Source organism: Anoplopoma fimbria, chromosome 17 (assembly GCF_027596085.1).
Source record: "Anoplopoma fimbria isolate UVic2021 breed Golden Eagle Sablefish chromosome 17, Afim_UVic_2022, whole genome shotgun sequence".
NCBI classification, from domain to species: domain Eukaryota; kingdom Metazoa; phylum Chordata; class Actinopteri; order Perciformes; family Anoplopomatidae; genus Anoplopoma; species Anoplopoma fimbria.
The window spans coordinates 22,864,312-22,880,171 of NC_072465.1; the positions used below are offsets into that span (position 1 = coordinate 22,864,312).

The 15,860-nt window shown below is 38.5% G+C and overlaps 1 protein-coding gene across 1 annotated transcript; it reads right to left on the bottom strand.

Annotated features, from left to right (window-relative positions):
- Nucleotides 1–1,899: 1,899 nt before the first annotated feature.
- Nucleotides 1,900–15,286, bottom strand: LOC129105932 (immunoglobulin-like and fibronectin type III domain-containing protein 1). The gene is made up of 22 exons (XM_054617208.1): nt 15,241–15,286; nt 13,790–13,912; nt 13,383–13,522; nt 12,388–12,487; nt 12,089–12,170; nt 11,807–11,999; nt 11,544–11,657; nt 10,912–11,080; nt 10,488–10,760; nt 10,124–10,354; nt 9,683–9,742; nt 7,489–7,604; nt 7,092–7,233; nt 6,709–7,002; nt 6,233–6,535; nt 5,759–5,938; nt 5,532–5,660; nt 5,347–5,426; nt 4,970–5,162; nt 3,882–4,178; nt 2,229–2,555; nt 1,900–2,120 (listed from the first exon to the last, which is right to left on the bottom strand). Exons 1-22 carry the CDS (start codon nt 15,284–15,286, stop codon nt 2,116–2,118), a joined length of 3,597 nt encoding a protein of 1,198 aa, XP_054473183.1. The 3' UTR covers nt 1,900–2,115.
- Between the last annotated feature and the right edge of the window lie 574 nt (nt 15,287–15,860).

Sequence of the window (15,860 nt, forward strand, 5' to 3'; positions counted from 1 at the left end):
GCGTTTGTTCATTTTGGGTGTTAATTCGAAGAAAATTATTATAAATTAAGAAATTTGGCACCAAAAACAAATCTGACTTACTTTCAGTTCTTCGTCTAAGTTCCGCTATCTGTCTTCAACTCGTGAACTCTTCGCACTGTCCAATATTTCTGTGGTGACACCCCTTTTTGTTTGGTGATAAAAGTTTTGGAGCGCGTAGAAACCCATACATGGGTAAAATGTAGTTGCTAAAAACCCATATTACAGCAGTGCTAAAGGGTGGAGGTTCGTCTTACCAATCCCTATGAAAGCGATCACTTTGCAGTTCGCACTGGAAATACATTATGACTGTTCATTCAATCTTGTATTGGACATATCCAGTCAGCAGTTTTTCCACCATAACTGGTGAAAATATAAAAACACCAGGTGCACATTATATTCTAATATCAAGGTTCACACTTAAAACTATTAAGACTAAGATTAGATATTACTGTACATCTGTGGTTGATGGTTAATGCTTTATGATTTATGGATCCACAATAGCCATGTACGCCTCAATGCCTCGAACCAAAAGTTCTCGACTGTCAGCTTCACAAGGTCTCTAGTAATAGGATCACCGTACTATGGACTTCATTGGCCAATAAACATTCGAGACATTTCATTTGGTAAAATAATCTCTCATTGATATGAATGAATTGGCCGTTACAATTAGCTCCCAAAAGTATAAACGGAAATTCTCATAGCGTGCCTGCGGTACTCTGTGAGTCACACTGGACCTCTGCTAGCATTATAAAAAGATGGTTGGTGATGGTGTGGTGGTGTGATGGACTCATTGCACTGAGCCGGCTTTGGGGTTCACATTGTCAGAGGTTAAACAAGCATGACTTATCAAGACCGTTTGAATAGTAACGCCGACATCATAAAAGAGACTTGTGGCATAACTGCAAGAAAAGCCTGATGACACGAGTGGAGAATTGTCACAAATATCACCTCTGACCTGGCAGAGGAAACAAGGTGAGGACAAAACAAATGCATCAAATATTATGCAAAAAACAACACTGCATTATATTGCTCTTATCAGTGAGTTTGATCCATCCGATGAAATAAGCATCTTGGCTGTATGTGTTTAGTCAGAACGTTTTATCCAGCAGTGATCCTATGTTTTATAGATATCACATCATGTGCAGTATGGACTGTTCTTTGTGTTGGCCTTGTCAGAATGGCCTTGTAAGTATGTAATATAAATTAAGTGGTTCTTTAAGATATACTTACAAGCGGCTAAACAATGGTATCCATTAAACCTCCTTCTTTAACGGTTATTTGACTGTAGATATTAACTGGACTGATTCAAGGTTTGCAGCTGAGGATCTTCTTATAGACAATTTACTGGGAGGCTCAGTAGGATATTTATGGAAATGCAATAGAAACGTCCATGGGCGGCTGTGGCGTAGTGGAGAGCAAGGTAGTTCTCCAATCAGAGGGTCGGTGGATCGATACCCAGCTTCGGCAGTCGATGTGTCCTTGGGCAAGACACTTAACCCCAAGTTGCTCCCGAAGGCTTGCCATCGGTGTGGACTGGATGTTGCATGAATGTTAGTTAGAGTCTGATGGTGGCACCTTGCATGGTAGCCTGTCATCAGTGTGTGAATGGGTGAATGATATGTAATATACTACTGATTGTAAGTCGCTTTGGATAAAAGCGTCTGCTAAATGACTGTCATGTAATGTAATGTCCACTTGGTTCATAAGGGCTTAATGTGATGGCCGTGATGATGTGGGCTTAGATATTGGAGCCATGTGCAAACAACTGTTGCTCTAATGACGTCCACCAAGTTTTATTTTTGTCAGTGAAGTAAGTGAAAAATGTATGAAAATAATTCAGCGACAAAACAAGACCAAAAAGAACGCTACACACTTGTTAGTTTCTTGATTTATTGGATTTGCCACAAGAGAAAATTTGACAGACATCTTTGCACTTTAGTGTGTCACTTCACTTGTGCTATTATTTCCTATGATGGGGTAACAATTGTAAATTGTCACATTTCAAATAAGAAGAAAAAACAAGAAGCATTCCCCTTCCTTATTGTCCCGAACGTGTCAGTATGAGGAGAGGCTGCTGAATGTCTTCATGCCATTTTAATCTGTTGAGAAAAAGTAGAGAGAAAAATGATAATTAATTAATAATAATTTTAAGCATGAACCACAACGGATTATTCTGAAACTATTCCAACTCTAAAGTTAAACCTTACCTCTAACACTAAGTTTAGTAGAACACTCTGCCTTGCCGAAAGTGTTGACTGCAACAACTTTACAGACACCGCTGTCTTTTGATCGCACTCTGAGAATGGACATGGAGCACACACCAAACGAGTTGGTGATGTAGTAGTTTTTGTCAAAGTTGATGCAGACGTCATTCAGGTACCAGGATACAGTTGGCGTAGGGCATCCCCGGACAGCACATGTCATGTAGAGTTGGTAACCTTTTGGTGGTGCGTGGACTTTCAGAGGCACCAAGATGGATGGAGGCCTCTCAAAGCTGACCCCTGATGAATTACCTCCGTTTGAAGGTATTGGAACTTGATAGGGAAAACAAATCAGGTATTGAAAATGTCATTTAGGTCACATCATAATTTTATTGACAAGGATCCAGAAATGTTTCAGACATTCTATTGTATTCCCCAGCTCTGGAATAATAGATTACACGCAATGAAGTAATCAGAGATTCCAAAGACTAAGAATCTACAGCCATTGTAACCACTCTGGCAGGTTGAATCTAGGATGATGTCAACACAGCAAAAGGCTCACAGTGACTATGCTTTAGTATGTAAATGTTTTACCATGATCACCATCTTAGCTTACTAACAAGTACTTCTGAGGCTGGTGGGAATTCCATTAGTTTTCAAATATTTGGTCATAATTACTAGTTGACAAATATACATTTTGACCTCATGATGGTGCTAGTTTAAAAATCAGGGTCCAACTAAAGTCATCAGGATGCATCGTCTAGGAACCATTGATATTATGTATCAAATTTTTAGACGAGATATTTTACTGGATAATTGAAAACCTTGACTGTACTGATCTTTGGACCGACGGACATTGCCATCCTTAGAGCCCTGTTTTTTTTATTTTTTTTACATAGCCTACTAGCATGGCTTGAATTGGGGTTGAGGCTCTGTACATAACACATTTACTCCAAATTAGGACTGTAATCACCACTGATATATTGCATTTTAACAGGCAAGGCAAGCTATTAGTGTACCAGGGCAGTCAGGGAGCACATAGAGTACTGTAGCTAAACTGTTACTAAGGGAGTGATAGTGGAACAGACAACTTCAGAACTGTTGGAACGGTGTGATTGTTCAGGATTTTAACGAGTTTAATGGTTACTGATGTAGTTATATCATGGAAAAGGATTTGTCTGATGTCTCCAAACAAACAGAATCTGGAATATTCAACTTTCATCAGGGCATGACGTTAGTGCTTGTCCACTTGCCCAAATAAACTCCCTATTAGGGATTGGATGATATTCAGTAAATACATGCAAATGGGAGATTGGCATCAATGCCTTCTAGTCACAAATCCCTGATAAGGCTGCAATGTGAGTCACCAATCTGTGTAAAACTGGGTAGAAGGAGATCTGGGAATCCTTAGCTGTTTTATTGATTTTTCGATAAGCCTACATTTTCCATATCGGATGAGTAAATTAGAATATCGGGGAAGTAAAACCTCTCACCCGAATCCAAATGCCAAACATCGTAGCCCATGCCTACTTTATAAAGGTTAGCTCTAATCAATGATATAATATTATTGGACATGATGATTCGATATTCCTTTTTTAGCGTTCAGTGCATGGTTTGGTTTATTGTAATAACTTAACAGGAACAACTATAATAACCCACCTCTGTTGCTGTTGGCACCCCATGTAGGGGACTGAGATGGATCTGAGAGGCCCATATCATTCTTAGCGTAGATCCGGAAATGGTACTCCATCCCAGGAAGGATGTTGTTGACGGTGTGTGCGTTAGTGAAGAGTCGGTCTGCTACATTCTTCCACACTCTGGTGTTGGAGTCGCGTTGAGACACCACGTAGTAAAGGCGGTCGTCGAGCTCCTGGTCTGGAGAAGGAGCCCATGATACCAACACTTTGCCGTGGACTGTTTGCTCTAGCGCCACTGGCCCTGGAGTTTTGGGTTCATCTATCAACAAATACAATAAGAATAAGCATGTTAGAGAGGACAAAAGCAATTGCTCAACATTTGTCCCGTTTTCCCTCTTTTATAAGAAGCTATTTTCATTCATTTCTTTGCACTGTGGCTGCTTTGAAACCTAACATAATCTTCCCATACTTGAGAGGCCTTTAATTCCTCTGTGGGCTTTGGTCAGGATTATATTTGCGTTTCTTAAGTTAATCACATCCAATTACTGGATATTACACAGTAAGAATTATGTTTCTCATTCCATTTAAAAGTTGTTCACTCAATTAGGGTTTGACATTCGGTTGCCAATACATTAGCGTGTCATTGATATTTAATTGGATACATATTACTCATTTAATATTGTAGAGTGACGATATTAATGATGTTCTCCTCTGGCCGGTTGAACACAATTACAGCAATTAAACTAATACCTTATTGCAGCCAATTAATTCTTGATTTAAAGAAGAGGATTGTTAAACTAACTTGCACAGAACTTTACAGCTTTCTCATTCTAAAAACAGCTACATTGTGCATACTTCAATTATATTGTATATTTTCATATTGTATATTTTTATATTGTATATTGTATATTTTTTTAAAGTGTCCAATTTTATTGTAAATTTTCTCTTCTTTTATGTTCTTGACTTTTGTAGTTATTTGCCTCTATTTTCATTTCCTCTTCACCTGTTTATTATATAGAAAATAATTGGCCCCAATAGTTTCAGGACAAAAAAAATCAATAGTTTTGCCACAACTTTTCTTCATCAAAGTATATCATAGTTCGTCCTTACCTGTGACTCTAACCTCGATGTCAAATGAAGCCTCACCCACAGAGTTTTTGGCTTTGATAGTGTAAATGGCTGAATCTGAGCGCTTTGATGAGGGGATAACAAGCTGAGACATTCCGTCTGTATTGATGACATTAGTCCACGGGGATATTGGCTCATCATCCTTCAGCCAAGTGATCTGAGGTGGAGGTTCAGCCTGGAGATATCAATATCGGGTAAATGAGATAAAGTATGAGGCGTACGAAGTCATGTCACACTGTAGTAAACTCATCACTCAAATATATGACAGGGCTGGAATGGGGGAAAGAAATATGAAATGCACTGACTTGAAAATATTTAGTGTTGACACCATGGAAGAATACCTCAGCTTTTAGTCTTACCTCATAGCAAATTTTGACACGAACAGAATTTCCTGCTCTGACAACAATGAAGTCCTCTGGGTTTTTAAAACAAGGTCTCACTGGAAGAAAACACAGGAAACATGAATGCAGACAGGGAACAGGCATTGCTCGGGATGACAAAGTTAAAATATTAATAAGCACAACGGAGGAAGTTAAGTACTTACTGTTGGGATTCTTTGCGCACACCATCTCAGACGGAGGACTTAGGTCTCCTGATCCGGACTCATTAATGGCTGAAACCCTGAACTCATACTCTGCTCCCTCAGTAACCTCTTTAACTGCATAGCTCACATCTGAGAATAAAATTCATAGGATTTCAGGAAAAAGACATGATGAAAAAGAAGCAATTTTCCCTTCAATCAAAACATAATAGCATGTGTTTCTGACAAACCTTCAATCGGTTCATTAAGTGCATTCAGGGCAATCCACTGATTTGTGTCCTTCTTTCGTTTCTCCAGTTGGTAACCAATGATCGGTACTCCTCTGTCGTCCTCTGGGGGGGTCCAGGTCAATTTGATGCAGGTTTTAGAGGCACTTACCACTGTGGGGGCACCAGGTGGACCGGAGAGTACTAAGGAATGAAAAATAGTGTAATTAATCACTTAGTTAATTATCAATAGTTTCGAAAGTGATTAAAGGCATCAAATACATTTATAATAAAATATTCCTGTTGGGGATGGAGCAACCTTTACAGCAACGATAAAGGGTAGGCTTTTTACAGTGACTAACTAGTGCTGGTGACAAAAGATTTGAAGCAATCACAAAACTATCCAGAGGCATTTTCATTTATTACAACCTGAGGGAGATTAACATGGGATTTGCTGAGGAATGCCAAATGAGACTTCTTTTTTTTTTCTACACTTACTCATTACTCCAGCCATAATGCTATCAGCTGTCTCCAGGCTGTCGCTGAGGCCCTCAGGGTTTTCTGCATAGATTCGGTAGTTGTATTTCTTTCCATGAGTCACATTTCTGTCTCTGAAGGAGGTCTTGTCAGCTGAGACATCCCCAAGTTTCATCCACAGAGCTTGTCCATCCTGCTGCCGTTCTATAATATAGTTGGTGACAGCGGAACCGCCGTCGTCTTTGGGAGGGTTCCATTTGATCTCAATTAAAGATGAGGTGGTTTCAACAAGGTCCACTGGACCATCCGGAGGACCAGGCCGATCTGTCACAAAAACACGGTGTTACATTTCAAATGTATGGACATAAATGTGACGCTTAGTAAAGTGATAGTTGTGTTTATGTTTGAACGTGGCTCTGAGTGGAGGGGTCAGATAATACTGGAAATGTAATCTTTTTATTTCAAACTTTTCATATTAGATCACTTCTTTCTCCTACCGAGCACAATAAGCTTAGATGTGGCCTCCACAGTCCCAAATGGGTTTGTGAGTTGGATCTTTATTTCCCCTGCGTCTGTCCGCAGGCAGTCTCTGAGCAGCAGCCGACTGTGATTGGGCTCCCTCACGATCTTAACACCTCCTCCGTCTTTGATCTCAGTGCCGTCCTTGAACCAACTGACCACCAAAGACTCCTGAGGAGGAAAGGGCATCTTGAAAGCAGCATTCTGGCCAACTCGTATGATCACAGGTTTGGAGAACTTGTGGAGGTCGTCTGGGTCAAATTCAGGTACGCCTATGAAACACAAAGTATAATTCAGTGCAATGCACAGAGGCTGTTAGTGGCGTTTTATATGTTCTACAATAGAGGGGAGTAATTCATACCTCCGATGGTGACCTTTCCTTGTGTACTGAGATCCCCTGATACAAAACGATAAACTCCAGAGTCGTCATCTTGGCAGCTTTGAATTGCCAGCTTGTGAGAGGTTCCATCTTTGTTTATGTTGACCCCAGCACCTGAGTTCAACTAGCAAATCAAATAATAACAGGAGAACATTTTACTTTTCTGTGTTGCATTTCAAAAATTTGCAGAATGTCAAAAACTCCCAACTAAAGACACAAAACTATTTTTTATTTTGTACTTCTTAGTTTGTCATTTCTGATATTGACAGTGTAGGAATTTTCTTCCCGTTCTTTTACCTTTCTATCGTAGTTACTCTAAATGAGAATTTCCAAATTGTAAGATGTACATATTGTAAGTATGTTTACTGATGGGCCTTGCCTGCTCTCCGTCTCTGGACCAGGTGCCGTCGCAGTCCATGCTCATCTTCACCGTTAATTCAGCCGGATTTCCACGAAGAACATAAATATCAGAAAGTCCACCGGTAATTTCTGGCTCTGGGGCAACATAAAACAAAATTACTCACCACTTTGCACCTTCATGTGCAGCATCTTTCAGCTAAGGACTATATGTAGGCTAAATAAGAAAACACGAGAATAAATAATTTACCTACATATGTGCTTTTAATCTCTACTCAGTAAATAGTTCATAATCAATATCAATGATTTCCTGTAAATAATGTCACAATTGCACTTAACATGACAAAAAAGTTAACGTGTCTGCTTTGAAATGTTTGTGGATTATTCCACTGTAAAAAGTGAGGAATTGAGAGTATAATCATAGTTTAAACTACATCTATAAACTACATTTGTTTTTCATAAATGCACTGCAAATAAATGGTTCAAATATGAGGTAGGTGTGATAGTGTTAGACAGTTTATGATAAACCGAAGCTACAAAGCAATGTAATGACATCAAAAGCAAACACAATGACAAGCAGAACACATAAAGCTTTGTAAACGTTGTTAACGGAAACCCAGTGAGGTCACAAAACCTTTGAAGATGACCTGAGCAAGTTTGAGTCTTTGTATCAGTATTATATTAAAAAAATAGTGTTTACACATGCTAGTTATTGTTTCACACCCTTTCGTTTATTAATTTGCATATAACTTAAGAGGAACTATGTTAGACAGAATACCATTATTTGATTATATATTGATTAGTTTTTAAAACTCTTGTGTTACCAATACAACGTTTTAACATTTTTTAGTCTTTTAATATCTGTGTTAATTGTTCTTTCAGTTTTCAATATCTGGCATCCCACCTCCTGCATCTGCAAGTGGTGGATCAAACCTTTCACAGACAACGGCTTCCTCAGCTGATTGGCCTATCAGCAATGACAACAGTAAGTCATTTAAACTTGATTTAGTATTTTGCTCCCTCAATTTTTATTTGCTCCCTTGTTGTCACACTTACCACTTCCTGAGTCTGCAGCTGGTGCTGCTGCTGATTTGACTGAATGACCTATCAGTGATCACAGACATTATAAAAACAGTTGAGATTATACCTGCTCTCATGAATTTGTTGATACTAGAACTTTGTTGTGAAAGGGTCATACTCTTTGTAATGTTTTAGTGCATTTTCTACAACGCATGTGTCCTTCAGGTTTAACCATTTTCATAAGCAAGCAATATTGTACCTTTAGGGTTGTGGAGTGGGAGTCTAGGTTTTTCCATTGTAACTTTTCATTTGAAAGTTTTCTTTTAATGAAATCTTAAATTGTTCTTAATGCTCTCCTGGGTGTTTTAGTTGCCAACTGCTAACTTCGCGGGTCACAGCCTTTACCGTTACTGTAATTTAATTCTGAATCATGCTGCTTTGCAGTCCAATAATGTGCACAGAGATGAAAATGAAATTAAGTAGAATCAGCTACACTAATTTTGGCTTTTCATTCAAAACAACAGAGGTGGACGGTGGCAATTTAACTGATTATTTGGCGCAGATAGGACGTTTTTTGTTAACGACAGAGCTGGGCACTCCAGCCATTAATGCGTGACAGACTGTCAACAACGTTTTCAATGTAGACCAAAATGGATTTCTCTCATTTATTAAACGACTTTCTGGTCTTGAGTATATAACGCAAAGCCATCAGTTCTTTGTCCACGATACAAGACAGTTTGACAGGGAGGAAAATAAATCAATCAACTGTTACTTTAACTTACCACTTCCAAATAATCAAACCACATAATGACCCATACATGAAATTAAATCCCACACTTTTGGATTCCGTTTACCAGATTAATTTAAGATATTTATTTCAGTATTAATTACTTGATTTTGATGTTCAGTAATCCAGATTTATTTATTTTATGTATCATTACTTTGAATTCCACTTTGGGAGAAACACCATCTATTTAAATACAGCCTAAAGTGGCAGACAATCACATTATGAGCGGACAACACAGCAGAAAATAAAGCCAAAACATTGCAGTAACAACATTTTTTATGCAGAGTTTCTTTTTCATGAAAGTATATCAGGACAAAGAAACTTATTACTGAAGTCATTATATTTAAATAGCTGTCATATTCACCTAAGAATGCATGTAGAGGTTGTCAAAACAATTCAAGTTTCTTACCAGTGCTTACTACCTCCACAACAGGTGCATCCGCCACTGCTGCTGGTCCGCTTACAATTCCTAACAACCATTAAAACCAGTTAGTGGTTGCCATATCAACAACATATCACGGCAAGTAATTTAGGCAAATGGCTACAACAAGCGTTTCAAATATTGTAGTTATTAACTTTCCCCCAAACCGTTGCATTTTGTGAAATGATTTGGACTTAATTTAATAAACTTTTAATACTGTTGCTGCCTATTGGACCATTTTTGCAAAGTTCATATGTTGCAGTTAATGAAGGTGTACAATAAAAAACAAAGTAATCACATAGATAGATAGATAGATATTCATTATCACATTCGTATTAGGCAAAACTAAAATTGAGGAGTTTACAATGCAGCTTCCTTGTTTGTGAATTGAACACCATGTTTCATAAACACTGTGGTCGGCATTCTTACTTGGCCCAGCGTCTTTCGTTTCCTTCGGTCCAGCCTTAGTGGATGCAGGTGCTGGAGGAGATGCAGGTGGAGGTGCAGCTGCCGCAGCTATAATCTGTTCTTTCCTTTCTTCTCTCTCCTTCACTAATTTGGCTTGCTGCTCTTGGGCAACCTTCTGCAGATCCATCCCGGATCCTCCTGCCTTTGTGGTTTTCCTTGCTGCTTTTTTGCCCTTTTGTGCATCTTTATCGGCTAAATTGAAACAAAAGGGACCAATATTTGGTGAATCAGGCATCTTTTTTCCTTCCCATTATTATCGCATTACAAACCATTATCATTGAACATTGTTGAATATTTAATGTTATGGTGGAGTATAATATCTTACCTTCAACGACAAGCCATGCATTGCAAGATTTTATTCCTGCGCAGGCGGAATAAATTCCTTTGTCTACTATCATGCAGTCTTTGACCACCAGACTGTGAATGAGCTTGTCTTCTGAAACCTGGATATCATATTTATCGCTTTGTTCCAGCGGTAAATTCTTGCCAAACCACAAAATCTTGGAAAAGGGATTGGACAGGACACACTCGAAAACAGCATCTTCTCTCTCTGTTGCCTTCACTTCCTGAAGTTTCACCAAGAAGTCCACCATGGGGACTGAAAATAACAAGCAATACATTTTAGATCAACATTGTTTGTTATATTTTTTTAAATTAGGGCTATTTTGTGTTAAGCATCAAACACATTATCTTCCTTTGATTTAATTGGGGATACACATTTGTTGTGTGTGCAAGTGTAACTTACTTACTTTTAAAATCAGTGGAAAACATATTCACACCCTCTACATCCAACTGGTACAGTCCAGCATCATCTGGCAAAAGGTCCCTCAAACTGAAAATATACTTTTTCCCCACTTGTTTAAGGGTGTGCTTCATCGTATCTCCCAACTCCTTTGTATATGGAATCATCTCACCATCCTGCGGGGAGGAATATACAATATAAATTACTTTTGGGCTGCTTCAAAGTGTGCCTGCAAAATATTGCTGCAAGAAAATAGCTGAACAAATGCCAGTCGTATGAGTTCAATGGAAAGCATTGTAGCAGGATTTTATCAAAAAGTGTTTAAACATATGGCATTAATCTCTCGTGGAGTGTATATCGATGGTTGTGTCTTTAATGTCTTAGCAATATGATAAGGCATCTCAGAGGTATAAGTTAACTAGTAGATGGGCCCAAAGATGCTGGTCCATCTGTCCATCCAATACTTACTCCAGATATCTTGATGTATATTTACAAGTACTAGCCAGATGCAATTAAATCAATTATTCATCAATAATCCGGGTCCCTAGACGATGATTCTTGTTGATTTATTTGAGTAACTTCCTTATCTTTAGTGTAGTAGGGCTGCTGGGAGGGTTATCATTTTGTTTTCACACTAACCTTGTAAAGGAATATAGAGCTGCTTTGTTCAATAAGGTCCATGTCGAGCTCAAAGGATGCAGTACCATCTGCATTGACCTGAATATGTTTCAGGCTGCTCAGGCTTCTGACAAACTGGGACAAAAAGGGAACAAAACATTATTGTTACAGAATTGCCTTAATTTATCAGAGTGAACATCTTTTTAATGTAGCTGAGCAGCTTCAAACCTCATAATCAGAAAACGGCAAACATATCAAAATGTGAATATCCAAAAACGACAAACCTCAGCTTGTTCTTCCTCCCTTTCTTTCTTAATTTCATTGAGTTTCTTCAGCATCCAACGAAAGTCAGTCACTCCGAACTCGGCACAGATGCTCTCATAGTCTTTCTTGTCAGAACTCATTAAGAGCTCCCAAAATTTAGGATCGATCTCTCCCTCTTTTTTCTCAGGTTGCTCAGATTTCGGCCGGATCTTACTGGAAATTATAAAAAGGGAGCATTTAGTTGAAGAACAACAGAAATCTTTGGAACACAGAAGCCGTAAACACTTGTAACACAACCCCACCTTTTCCTTTTCAGTACATTCTTAAAATTCCCTTTGGTGGCCTCAGCTGATTCTTGCTGGGCTATGTTCTTTTGGAAACCAACTGAAAGCAGAGAAGAGGGTACTCACATTAATTAAACAACTGTCAAGAGGTACTGCAGAGTGATAAGGGTATGAAGTGGCTATCTGTCAAATTTGGATCCAAGGGTACTCAATTTGAAGTAGATTTGGGAACACTTGAGTCTACATGCCGATAAATGACTCTGCATGAGATAACTTAAATGTATTTGTCAAATCCATAGCAAGCAGCCAGTCCTTACCTGCAATCACATTCAGAACAACTGTGACAAAGGCTTGTCCATATTCATTTTTGGCAAAGCATTTATAGGTATCAGCTTGATCTGGCATGACATTTGGCATCTGGAAGACATAAGACATGCTCAGTAAAATAGACCCAGTGTGTGAAAGAGCAGTTTTTCCCAACCTTTTTGAGTCTTGTTTTATGCACCCACACAGCCACATCAGGTAACCTCAAGTACACATTCATCATTGCCTTTTTCCACTCCCTTTTTCCTCTGGTTTTGGTTTTCAAGACCATTTGTACTTTTTTCAAATATTAGTTGAAGAAGCTGTATTTTCAACTTCTCTAATCCCTTGCTAACTATTTTTAATGCCCTCCCTATCATTCTCTATCATTAGGTGTTAATGTGTTAAAACTGACTTAGTTCCCTTGGCAGCCTATCATAGCTAGTTCATCAGTTTAGTGGATATATTTTTTTCACCTAAATCACAATTTTTTTTCCCAAATTAACTGAGCTATTTCCCGGTAGCCCCAACTGCAGATGAACCCACTAGGGTATTACCCCTGTTTGATAATCACTGCTATACAGTATCCAATAAATAGTGATAGAACACATATCCCAATGTGACATCTTGCACTAGACAGACCATTTTGATTGAAATACTAAGGACAATTTCAGTCCTTGCACTCTGCTTTATTGGTAGATGGCCTCTTGATGTGTAACAGAATGCCTTTTTATTTTACATTGACTGGATGTGTTGGTAGACGTGTTCAGTCCATTTCATTTAAAACTGCAGAGTGTTCTCCTCCCAAGATGAGTTAAATCACCTTTTTGTTGATAAAGTAATTTGCAAAGCAAACTGATGGGTCAGAAGGCTGAATGACAATGATGATTCTCAAATGGCTTGTTGTCTCTGTGAATTAATCTATTTCTCTCTCTGCTTTTCCCCGCTCTGTTACATCAGCATGTTGCTGTATTGTATCACTGCCATTTGATAGCCTCTTTTTGCTTACCTCAAATGTATGCTCATTGGAAGCGGGATCATATTTAGTCTGATATCTTGAAGTATCAGACACATCTCCATTATTTCTGCACCATGTTACGGTCGGCTGTGGGTCTCCAGTGACAATCGCTTTGAAAAAAGCAAATTTGCCTGTAAGGAAAAAGGAAAGACAAGGTCACCTCACAGTGGAGAGTTTGTCTTAAGCAAAATGATACCAACATAGATTTTGATGATTGTATCACTTCTCCTGCTTTTAAATTAAAGCAAGTGTGTATTTAATTCTATCTGACTAGCACAGGAGTTTGGGTGTTTAATGACAGTACTCTACTCCCACTGGCACATTGCAAAAAAGTAATTGATGCTTGGGAAAACCAACAAAGAATATTTTGTCATATTAATGTTTAAAATAAGAACTACCCTCTTGGATGGTCAAAGCAATCGGCTTGCGGGTGAAGTCTGGATGGCTCTTTCCCTCTGGCAGCTCTTCGATATACTGCGTAATCATCACCCCGGGGACCCTCGATTTTTTCTTTATCCCCACTGTCGGCATTGGAAAAAGAAATGTCAGTGACAAGACGTGACATGGGAAAAGAGAATAGAATGAAAACCATGAACCATCAAAATCTGTTGTTGTTTTGTAATCAACTCATCACCCTCATAAACCATGCTGGAATACATTCTAATACATGATATATTAGAATGTTTAATGTTACTCACTACACCAGTTACTTATCATTCAGAGCTCTGTGTTTGAGGCTCTGGTGTAGAAGTCTCGATTGTGTCACATGTTGACAACATTTACATTTCAATAGCTTTATCCTGTCAACCTTTTTTTTTTTCCCTTGGGAATCCATGCCTAATGTTCAACCTGAGAACAGATATGTAGTGATGCACCTACATATCTACGCACAAAAGATATGTACACTCATACAGTTTATTAATAAACCGTTTGTACATAAGTGCGTCATGCCTTCGTGAGCAGTCGGGAGAAAATAAATATATAGCTGATGACGGTTTCTCTGTTGTCCGCTAAGCCTACCTTCTCTACCATTCTCTGCAGCAGGATCTGATAAGGCAAATGTTAAAGAGCATATACAGAACATCAGCATGTTTTTAACATTCAATTAAGGATCAGACTTGGATAATAGAATTGAGGGTAAGGAAATAAAATACTAACACAGAGCAGAATTTGACGCAGCCCAGGTAAAACTGAAATGTTTTCAGCATTTTCAGGTTGCAGCTATATACAATGGGATATGTGTACCGTGACTTGTCAATGCACAAACACTTAGGAATATGGTTTGTATCAGATTCAGTAAAGCGTTAACCCTGTAGAGTTGATCTGCTCCTCAGTGTACAGTGTTATTAGTCTGCTATATCTGTTTACCTACTTTATGAGCCCCTGCTGACGTGCTTAAGTAGACTATGTGTACGTGTACTCTTGTAAAGTCTAAATACAGTTGCCAATGAACAAATTGCAACCTTGAACTTTCTGAATAAAGTCAGCCTGATTTTAGTAGCATCACTGGGGAAGGCAGCAGAAGTCTTTGTAAGTAAGATGTAGCCTTTATACCTGCAAGTATTTAACCATTTGAGGCAGACACTTTTTAGATATAGGCCATTCACAATTTCCTTAAGATTTATTCAGAAATAGAGCTCTTTGCCAGCCTCATTCTATCAATTCTGTTAGACTCTGATCTGGAAATGTGTCATCTTATTACTTTGTCAGAGTCTGTCACGGAGATCAAGCTTGCTTGTCACCTCAGTGTTTCTAATTGATCTTCAGAGTTTGGAGGAACAAAAAACAGAAGTAAACTTGATATAGGACATTCCTTCTGTAGAAAACCAGATCATACTTGACTGCTTACCTTGGCCAGTGGCTGTCCCATCCGTCACTTTTGATCTTCTAAACATCTTGGATCCTTTGATTCCTTGATTGCTTTCAGCAAGATTTCCCCAACTGCAATAGAGAATGGAAGGGCTCTTTTCAAAGAACAAGAGTAGGAATGAATGTTTTGACTATCTTTTCAGAATACGTGCAATAATTCAGTGTTAGCTTTCAAGTGTTATTTTCCTGTAAATTCATAGTATCTTTGAAATAAATTGTATTTGTGTAGAGGACTAGGTTTAGACGGAAGAAGCCCTGCTTAAGAGCCGCAATTGCGGGCAAGGAAGTTCTTTTGGCATTTGATTTGACCGAGACTTATTCTTTATTTGATCAGGTGCATTGTGCTTCTTCAGTTTGACAATTTTGTGTTGAGATATTATGGATATTATGGAAGTATTGCAAACCTCTCTGAGTAGCTAGGATTATTTAACCGTGTGTTCATTGCTGTGAAGTTGCTGAAGAGACTGGTTATTTACTTATTTTGAATCAGTTCAAAACTAAGAAAGTTACAGCTTCTCCAAAAACGGGCACATGCATTACATAATGAAACAAAAGTAAAACCTGTTATGGGAGTAAATGTTTTGACTCTCAAATGCTTTC

Excerpts from the sequence above, each read along its gene's own strand:
- LOC129105932 (XM_054617208.1), bottom strand. The coding sequence starts at position 15,286 with ATGTTTAGAAGATCAAAAGTGACGGATGGGACAGCCACTGGCCAAG. Across the intron at positions 13,523-13,789 it reads TGCTTTGACCATCCAAGAGG|GCAAATTTGCTTTTTTCAAA; the intron begins GTAGTTCTTATT and ends TTTTCCTTACAG. Across the intron at positions 7,605-9,682 it reads TGTGGAGGTAGTAAGCACTG|AGCCAGAAATTACCGGTGGA; the intron begins GTAAGAAACTTG and ends ATGTTGCCCCAG.